This window comes from Leptonychotes weddellii, chromosome 8 (assembly GCF_054177405.1).
Source record: "Leptonychotes weddellii isolate Sample4059 chromosome 8, ASM5417740v2, whole genome shotgun sequence".
NCBI classification, from domain to species: domain Eukaryota; kingdom Metazoa; phylum Chordata; class Mammalia; order Carnivora; family Phocidae; genus Leptonychotes; species Leptonychotes weddellii.
The window spans coordinates 18335490-18345493 of record NC_138376.1 but is presented as its reverse complement, the minus strand read 5'-3'; the positions used below and the strand labels follow the sequence as shown (position 1 = coordinate 18345493).

The following is a 10004-nucleotide window of genomic DNA, read 5'->3' as shown; positions in this document are numbered from 1 at the left end:
TATCAGCCATAGTGCTAGCGGAAAAAATTCTTTCAACTTGTTCTTTATCATATACAGTATCCAAATACCCCTCTCTTGATCCAGAGGTAAGAGTGAGAACACACTTAGGAACCAGCTGGCCTGAGGTCAGGTCTCAGACTCACAAGCAGCGTGACCCTGGTAGCTCATTTATACTCTGTGCTGTTGATGCAAGAAATAAATGAGGTAGGGGCGCCTGGGTGGCTCAGTTGGTTAAGTGACTGCGTTCGGCTCAGGTCATAATCCTGGGGTCCTGGGATCAAGCCCTGCATCAGGCTCCCTGCTCAGCCGGAAGCCTGCTTCTCCCTCTCCCACTCCCCCTACTTGTGTTCCCCCTCATGCTGTCTCTCTCTCTCTCTCTGTCAATTAAATAAATAAATAAAATCTTTAAAAAAAAAAAAAAAGAAAGAAATGAGGTAAAATACAATCAGTACTTAAAGCAGGGCTGGCTCTGAGAAGTATGAGATAAGGACTTATTTTTATTATGTGAAAAAGTTGTAATCATACACCCGAGTAACAGCACACATCTTACCCAATGGTCTAAGAACACCTGTTCCCTGGCCATCCTAGTCCACTCTACCATGCAGTACCCACACCTCTGTACTTACACTGACACTGACCAGGGTAATCAACTATGAGCTATTCACTGGATGTCAGTCCCAGCTACACTCACAGGATGGGCCCTAAGTCAAGAATGCTAATGGATGCTGATCTAAAAAATGCCATCATCATACAAACCTGAGTGAACACACAGTCCTTTACCATTAACAAAATCTGAAAGAAAGCATGAACATAAACAAACATGATTTTAAATTTTGTATTTTTTACGGTGGACAGTCATCATTTGCCCCAACAGCCATCTGAAGCCAATAATCCTGATTATTAAAAATCACGAAGTTGTATAAATGTTCTCCTCCTTTTCGAAAACCATGTTCATTTTCTCTCCACGAAACAGGACTGTCTGCAAAGCCTTGTACTGACAACGTAACCCAAGGAGCTAACTTGGGCTCATCAAAGTAGCGACTGAAAAAGAAAGATAAATCTTAAACAGGGAGGGCTAGGAATGTTCACATTTTTTTTACTTATTCAGGATAAGTGATATTTCTGATGTTCCAATGAAGCTTAGACCTTAGCTTTTATTTATAAGGATTAAGAGATGCAAATTACATTCCTGATCCTATGTGGTGTATTCAATAAATGTTAACCAATTACAGAATGCACAAAATCAACTTCAGCAGTTCCTATGCTTACTGTGGAACATCATGTAAGATGTGAAGGGAAAACAAAACAAAGCCACAAAGCGTACAGGAATAGTTTCCCTCCCATTTAACAGTGCTGTTCAGTCTCTGTTAACTGAAACACTGCAGAATAATTTCCTGGATTTAAAAAAAAATCCAATCTTCTTGGGGCACCTGGGTGGCTCAGTCGGTTATGTGTCTGCCTTTGGCTCAGGTCATGATCCCGGGGTCCTGGGATCAAGCCCCGCATTGGACTCCCTGCTCAGCAGGGAGTCTGCTTCTCCCTCTCCCACTCCTCCTGCTTGTGTTCACTCTCTCACTCTCAAATAAATAAATAAAAATCTTAAAAAAAAAAAAATCCAACCTTATTGAGGAAAATGAAAGTACTAAACTAATACATGAAAAAGGGTATTCGGCTTAAAAAAGAAAACCCTCAAGATTTAAATCTTAGACATTTAAAAAGTGAAGATTGATGGGTGCCTTGGTTAAGCATCCAATTCTTAATCTGAGCTCAGGTCTTGATCTTAGGGTCATGAGTTCAAGCCTGGCATTGGGCTTATTTAAAAAAAAAAAAAAAAAGTGAAGACTGAGAAGGCATTATGTTTGCTTCATGGTCTTTTCAATATGGAATCAGAGTTTCCTGACATTAGATAAAATGTAGCGTTTTATTTATAGAGTACCTTCTCAAATGAAAAACCCCATACTGCCTTGTCCAATCCTTGGCATGTTAATGACGCCCAGGGCTTCACAGGATGTCAGGGCCAGATGAGATCTTAGACATGATTTGGATTCAAAAGTGGTCAACTTGTTTTCAAAATAAAACATCTGCCGAACTCTAACATTTAAAACAGACCATAGTGTGTCCCGTAGAGTACTGCTGTTTTCTTAAGTGATATTACAACTTCTGGAGCACAAGAAAAATGAATAGTTTGTTTTCAAGAAGCTTAGTTAAACTCTGCTCTTTGTCTTTTCATAAGGACAAGTATTTGGCAATACAATTTTCCTATCACCAAGGATAGTTACGTCATTTAAGATAATGTTACCACACTGTGAGCCCAAGCAAGGAAAAAAGGGGAAACGTTTGTGAGAGTACGCTGTGATCTGGAACAGTAGCACTGCCCCTAAAATGTCATGTAGGCATGGACAAGCAAGATATAAAAGACAAAAAGCGTTCTCACCACAGCTGTTCCAAGAGGAGACAGATCTTCTCTGGAAGTATGAAACCAGTGATTGTACACAAATAAGCTTTGGCCAACACTGTGCTTGGCTGAGGACAGCAATAGGTTGATATGAAGTTATTAGGCTCATTATTTCTGTCACACACACACAAAAAAAAAAGAAAGAAAGAAAACATATTTACATTTCCCGCATGATTCATTTTCAAAGTATAAACCCCTATGAAGAACAAGAAGTCAGCCAGAGCCCAAGCCCACAGCCCAGGAGCTACTACGCACAGTTCCGCGTGGCTGAAGACGGCGCCCAGCCAGTCCAGAAGCTCGGGAGCGCTGCAGGCTGCCTCTGGCGCCCCCCGGAGGGCGCTGCTTTGCAGCACCGGGCACTGCAGCTCTGTCACTGTGCTCAGGGCTATTTTTGGCTGGTGCTCCTGAATTTGGTAATTGGAAAAGTATGACATCATTGTGGATTCTTCCGCACCTTAAAAACACACCATGCAAGGTCATCTGACTCCTGAAAGCAAGTTCAGTGAATCCCTGAAACCGCCCCATTCCCATGTGAGAGTTCTGGGGAGAAGGTGAGATGAAGTAACGCAGAAGGGAGTGGTGCAAAGCTGTATTCAAATTAAAATCATTTAAGTTGCTTTCAGCTCCTTGTGCCGAAGTTCTCTAAACATTCATTTCCTTTCCTTTTTCCTGGAAAAGCATAATCCTTTCAGATTCAACCCCATATTAGTTTCAGCATTTGCTCTAGTAAGAAAATTTTGAGTTACTGAATACAAAAAAGTGCTACTCGTGGCTAAATAAAATTAGTGAACTCTACAGAGAGGAGTTTATTTGCATAATCTCTGTAAAGGAAACACAAGAGGAACTGAATGATGGCAGAATCTCATTTAAGATTGTCTTTAAAAACCCAGTAAAATCCAACTTATCTTCAAGGATTTTCCAACAGCCTTGGAAGACAGAAACAGTGGCCCCCTTGGGAGCAAAAGTGAGGCTTGCTTCATGTCCAGTGTAATAGAAATAATCTGTTCCCCCCCGACCCTCCGCCCCAGAACAAAGGCCCGCAGGCTTACTGGCCAGGATGTAAGACTGGCGTTCCTGCAGCTCGGGATTCCTCTCCTGTAATGCAGCCCGTGGCACATGTTGTATCCCCTGGCCCACCGCGTGTCACCCTGTAGGTAGTGGGGCCTGCTGCACTACGGCCACTACTGTGAGTACTTAAATCCCAAGTCTTGTGCCTTCTGCCAGCATCCATGAGACTGTGCAGGCTAACTACTTGGTGTACAAGTGAGGAAAATCTTGGACTTTCCCCAGTTCTTGACAAGCCCTTAGAATAATTAGGAGCCTTAGGAACACAGAGCTCTCCAGAACCGAAAGCACACATGGTCCTCAATGAAGACTTCATGCAACTGAATGTCTGTCAGTCTGCCTGCCCTCCTGTATCTCTACCCTAAGGAGGAGAAGCACTAAAGCATTACAGACTGAGGACTCACAGGGGCAGCCTGGAGCACCCCGGGACCAGAAACGTCCCACACAGAGCAGATGCATAGGCATATTTCCAAAATGGACCTATGTGCCTCCCTATCCTCCAACAATGAGTATGACACCATCACAACTGTGATGATCTGACTCATTACAATCTTGTGATGGACCAAAGCTACACTCTAAAAGGAGCAAGGCACATGGAAGTTGTCGGCACGTCACCACGTTTGGTGACCAAACACCCCACTAAATTTCACATTCTAATCAATTCCAAGTTACAACAAATTTCATCTGACATTTAATGGCATGCCTGATTTGGACCCTGAAATAATCAACAGTTTATGTTTATAATTTGTGTTATTTTAAAACATACTGCCAAGGCTGTTTGAGGTAAGGTGTAGGAAGGAAGGGTCGAGAGACAGATAAAGGTTAGCTGCTATGAAGCCACTCTCAAGATCTCTGGATTGACACATAACCCAAGGAGGTGGAGGCAGATGGCCGCATGCCTAGATCATCCCAAACTATGGCTCCCAGGGATGGCAGGGGGCCCGAAGCAGCTTCCCGAATAATGTTTATGCACATATGTACACAATATCCTAGACCACAGGGATGAATCACAATTCAATCCTCCATTACTCCCCTTTAATTAATGATTATTTCCAAATCACTGTATTGTTACTTATTTTCCATACCTGTATGATGCCAAGCCAAAAGAAAATCAAATTTCAATGGCTTCTTTTCTTTGAAGGACCAAGATATTCTTTCATACTTCTTAGAATTCGGGTTAAAGGATAAATCCACCAAATCAATGGAAACAACTTAAAAAATGGAAAGAGGAATAAACAGTTCATTCGTGTATATACACAGCCTACACTGTGGAAAAAGTGCTGTATTAAAAAGCATCAGAATTTTTGGAAGTTTTATGACTAGCAAAAATTATTTTGTTCTTGCACTCCTTTGGTTTACCAAAACTCTGCCTTTCATGGGCATTTCTAGCATTGACAGTAACAACAAATTTTTTAAATTCATACTTTTCCGAGGTCAAAGCCCAAGGGCAGAGGTTTGGGAGGTCAATCCTAATCTACCTAAGGATGTGACAGCCTCAGTCATTCGTGTTCAAGCCAGACACTATCGGCAGAACTGTATCTCCTCACTCATGGGGGTGTCTCTACTAGTCATCATAAAAAACCTGGTGAAAGTAAAGGAAATTCTTTATTAAGAACACACTGTAGACTCTTATCTTGGGTTCATTACTTTGAATTTCTGACCCAAAACATATATATTTAATGGACCATTCCAATTCTGTGATCCTTATAAGATGCAGCCCACAGCCGAAGAGAAACAGAGAGAACAGCAATCTTAGCCTCTCCAAAGCTCAACCTAGAGCCCCGTGGGTAAGAAGTTTTAAAGACAAGAAAAAGCCATACTCCTTCTGAACAAAGAGAACAGTGGCAATTCAAACATTTACACTGAAATTGCTACAGGAAGATTACTGACTTGTTAGAAACTGATGGGAGCATAATACTTACTAAATTTCATGATTTTTCTGCCGGAGTACTGAGATGGACAACCTTGAAGACCAGTTTCTTCATAAGTATCTTTATCCAGTGATAAAATTAATTTCCCTATAAGTCAAATAATTCCCATAAAAGAGATGTTAAAAATATGACACGTTCTCTGATTAAAAGAAAGCATAGCCAATCGAGCAGTTAAATATGAGGGTAATAAACTGCACACAAGGATTTTCTTTATGATACAAGGATATTATTTATACATACATCCTATTTATGTATAAGGATATTTTAACCTATTATACATTCAAGGATATTATTTATGACAGTGAAAACAAAAATTATCTAAATTTCTATTAAAGACGGAATAGTTAAACAAATCATGGTTACCTCTTCACTAGAATGCCTTCAAAATATTAAAAATAGTAAGTCAGAACCATATGCCCTGATACGGAAAGATGTCTATGACATATTGAGAAAAAAGAAAATTGAGGAACAAGGTAGTACAATGTTATTTATGTTAAAAAAAAAAACAACAAGCTTTATGTGTGTATAGAAAATGTCAAGAAGAATAAAAACCAACCTGTTAAAAACAGTTCATTCTAAGAAGGGGAGTGATCTGGAGATTTGACTTTTTTTTTTTTTTTTTTTTTACAGTATTTCTTTTAAAATTAAAGAGAAAGTGAGTGTTGTTACCGTCTGGCAGCAGGGCCACAGTATTATCTTCATCGATATTTGTATTGTATGTTAGTGCACAGCACGAACCTGTAAGAAAGCCCAGACGAGAAATTTAAAAAAAAAAAAATCACACCTGCAAAGTTAGTGGATTCTCTTCACATGATAACGTATCTGCCAGGTGAGTAAGGGTCAGTACCCACCACGGCTCCAGCTCCCTCAATAAACCTAAAACCTGGGGCGCCTGGGTGGTTCAGATGGTTAAGTGTCTGCCTTCGGCTCAGGTCATGATCCCAGGGGCCTGGGTTCGAGCCCTGCATCGGGCTCTCCGCTCAGTAGGAAGCCTGCTTCTCCCTCTCCCTGCTCGTGTTCTCTCTCTGTCTCAAATGAATAAATAAAATCTATAAACAAATAACCCTAAAACCTGCCAAGGGTGAGCTCGAGGACACAGAGGCCACACAACAGCTAGTTCACACCCCCACCCAGGGCCTATCTGTGCCAGGTGACTACCATCAAGCAGGAAATGGACTCAGGGCGTGGTGTGTACCGCTGAGAGTGCTGGCAGAGAGGCACAAAGTAGAATACTAGGTCAGTGCACGCTCCTGGGAGGAAGAGTTCCAGGTAAAGATTCAAAATGTGCCAGGACCCTGTGTGAGGTTAGGAAAGCCCCTCAGTCTCTGTGAACCTCAGTTTTCCTCACCTGTAAAATGGGGATCATAGGCCTAACTCACAGAGCTGTTGGAAGAGTTCAACTGGTTAAGATATGTAAAAGTGCCCCTTACAGCCAATGGCCACATTATTAACAAAGCAGCACCAAACTTCAAAATAGATGAAAGGACTCAAGTTGACGGGACCAAAGACAACACGCATGGCCAGCTTCGCAAGCAGGGCCAGCAGCACCCGAATGAGAGGAACTGGAAGTCACTGGATTCTTCAGGGCTCCCTGCAGGCGACGAATATGGAGCCTACAGCAAGAGAAGGGGCTTGCTTACTTCTAAGTACAGTGACTTACGTGGTGAGGGGGGAATCCCTAACGACAGTCTGAAATACAGTTTCAAACAAGTGCTCCCTAGGAAACAACTGGAACAAAGCCACCAACCCAGCAGATACGAATGGAAATGCGGTGGGGTGAGCAGAGAGGGTCAGAGCCACACACTCGAAGCAGAAGACACTGAACCATAATGAGCACACCGCCCGGTGAACAGCTGCTATGGTGGCATGAGGAGATGAACCTTTCGAGGCGGCTGAGTGGGGACTGCTGGGAACACAGTGGTCTTTGTGGCCACGCACCGACAGCAGTGTATCTGAACACACAGATCCCAAGGCTCTCTCCTCTCCCTGAATCCTTGTTTTAAGATGAGGGATAGCTTTATGTTACAACATCCCCATGCCACACTCGTGGACAAGTGTCATCAGAAACCACCACCTAAAGAGAGCACGAGAAAAAGTAGGGTGAGGATACTGAGGGAGGGGGAGTGATGCATGCACTTGACCACGCAGACTACCTCCACAGGCCCTATTTAAGACAAGAGAAGAGCCCTAGTATCGTGATGTGATCTAACTATACTTCCTCATCTTGCCACATTCACAGACACGACAAGATTTTTCTTACCTTTCTTCACAAAGGTGTTGATGAATTCGTGTGTAATTAACTCATGAAGAGGTAAGTTCTTCACAAAGTAATAGGGTCCAGTTTCCATGACTAGGTTTTTCAGTTCTTTTGACAGAATCCCACATTCAGGAATCAGAATTGAAACCTATTTGGAATGTGTAACATAAACCAGTCTTACTTTCATGTAGATCAGCCTCCAGCTTTTTAAGGATGCTATAACATATGAAGGCTGCTAACTATTCCCCCATGGGTTTCTATAAAACTCTTACATTAATTTACCAGTCTCAGGAAAAGAGAAATTTGACAATTCACGTTTTTCATTTCTGTATCCAAACATTAAAGTTAAAGAAGCAAAAAAAAATTTAATGGAAAGCTTTTGCAAATAAACAATATGTTTTATATCCTGTCCACTGCTCTAATTAATTTTTAAGGAGATATGGTACAGTGGAATATCCCTAAATTTGTTTAACCTGGTACCAGGCTGGAATCAACGGGACTGTCCCTTAGGGCATAAGGAAATTAGGGACATCAATCATTAAGAGGCTCCATGGAAGCAGAAGTGGTCCAGGCTGTTTCTATTTTCTAGACAGAAAAATTCTACAGATCATCCTGGAAAAGATAAGATACACACCCCGATTGCTGCCTGCGATGAGCTTTTGTCTAAAGCAGAGATGTTAAACCTAAACGGTTTCAAATGTTGCCCAAGTGCTGCCCACCTTGAAAAGCACTCTCCCAAAGCTCAAACACCAGTCTATTCCTAAGGGACCGGCCTCACCACCTGTGTCTCTGAGAAACTGCCATGGCAGTCAGGTCTGGGTGGAAATGAGGCTGATGAATTTAAAGTGTAAAGGGCTAAAACCATTTTCAGGTTGAGTTTTTGGAGACCTCGCCACTTACATGGGTTGGTGAAACCGAGCCATTGGACACTTGACTGGCACTGGGGTTATTCTCTTCTCTTGCCGGATGCTAGATCATTAACCTCACTGAGGCCTCAACTTACACAAAGCACCCCCACGAGAATGACATTTTCACGAAGCAACACCGATGTTAGCACCCCTGTAAAGCTCTTAAGTTGTGCTGGGAAGCAGGGCCACCACGGCGCATTTCTACACAAAGCTGCCGAACTGTCGCGCTTTGGCTGGAGACCACAGAAGACAGCAGGCAAAGCGGGAATTTTCTCAGATCTAAACCTAGCTCCCCTAAATAGTTTAGAAAAGCACGTGCTTCCTGGGTCCGGACTCGGCAAGACGCTCCCACGAGGAGGGATAAAGAATCAAGAGGTGGGGAGGGGCGCCGAGTCCGGCCCCGATTTTCCTCCGACCCGCGGCTCCACGTCGCACCCATCACTCGCTCTTTTACTTCCCAGGCTCGGCCCCCACTCCCTCCCGGGAAAGCACCCCACCAGGGGCGGGACCAAACTAGCCAGCGCGCTTTGGAGTCGGCAGGGGGCACGCCGCCCCTCCCCTCCCCCCGAGAGGAGAGGACACTGCCCCCGCCCCCGGAGCATCCTGGGAGTGGTAGTCCTGCAGCTCCGCAAGCGAGCAGTCGGGAGCAGTGAAGAGATTACAATTCCCAACATGCCTGGCGAGGAGCCCCGCCCCTCTGCGCGTCGAGGGCGGGCCCACCACTCAAAGCTCAATGCGATTTTGCCCAGACCTCCCCACCTCCAGGGGATGAAGCGATGCCCGAGGGGCCAACGGCGGCCGAACTCACCCTGTAGTTGTGATAGTGCGTCTCCACAAGATGTCGGTGGCGCGACTTGTCGTGGCCGAAGTTGGATTTCTCGCAGACCAGCAAGTGCCGGGGAACCTCCCGTAGCCGACGCAGGGTGGCCATGCTCTCCCTGGCTTCGGCCCCGGGCGAGCTCGGCGCGCCCCGCCCCTCCTCCTCGCCCCGCCCCTCCTCCTCGCCCCGCCCCGCCCCCTCGCCCCGCCCCCCCCGCGGGCATGCGCAGTGCGGACGCGCCGAGCCAGTTGCTGTAGGCGCGGGCTCCGTTTAGGAACTTTAGCAGAAGCTTGCAGTGGGTTCCTGAAACCGCAAATTCATTACCTAAAATGGAAATACCTGGCACCTGGAAACTTGGAACTTGCCTTTTCAAACCCATCTTTCTCGCCTTGTCCTCCGTCCCTCCCTTGCTGCTGTCTCTTGCCCGTAAATCCTCCCTCTGGTCCTTCCCAAAAGGTTAAGGAACTTTGTGCGGGAAGAAAATACACAGTTTCTGTTGTCTGCCCTACAGTACGACTCCTTCGGAACCACTTTAAGATCCCTTCTTAAAAATCCCATCTGAGCGGTT

At 44.5% G+C, this 10004-nt stretch overlaps 1 protein-coding gene across 1 annotated transcript; it reads right to left on the bottom strand.

The window, feature by feature from the left end:
* Nucleotides 1–821: 821 nt before the first annotated feature.
* On the bottom strand, nt 822–9596 carry RPP40 (ribonuclease P/MRP subunit p40). Its single transcript, XM_081827743.1, has 8 exons — nt 9425–9596; nt 7712–7856; nt 6121–6189; nt 5443–5538; nt 4606–4731; nt 2711–2909; nt 2435–2569; nt 822–1041 (listed from the first exon to the last, which is right to left on the bottom strand). Exons 1-8 carry the CDS (start codon nt 9545–9547, stop codon nt 843–845), a joined length of 1092 nt encoding a protein of 363 aa, XP_081683869.1. The 5' UTR covers nt 9548–9596; the 3' UTR covers nt 822–842.
* Nucleotides 9597–10004: the final 408 nt, after the last annotated feature.

Excerpts from the sequence above, each read along its gene's own strand:
- RPP40 (XM_081827743.1), bottom strand. The coding sequence starts at position 9,547 with ATGGCCACCCTGCGTCGGCTACGGGAGGTTCCCCGGCACTTGCTGGTC. Across the intron at positions 2,910-4,605 it reads TTTGGCTTGGCATCATACAG|GTGCGGAAGAATCCACAATG; the intron begins GTATGGAAAATA and ends TGTGTTTTTAAG. Across the intron at positions 2,570-2,710 it reads GTCTTCAGCCACGCGGAACT|AAATAATGAGCCTAATAACT; the intron begins GTGCGTAGTAGC and ends TGTGTGTGACAG.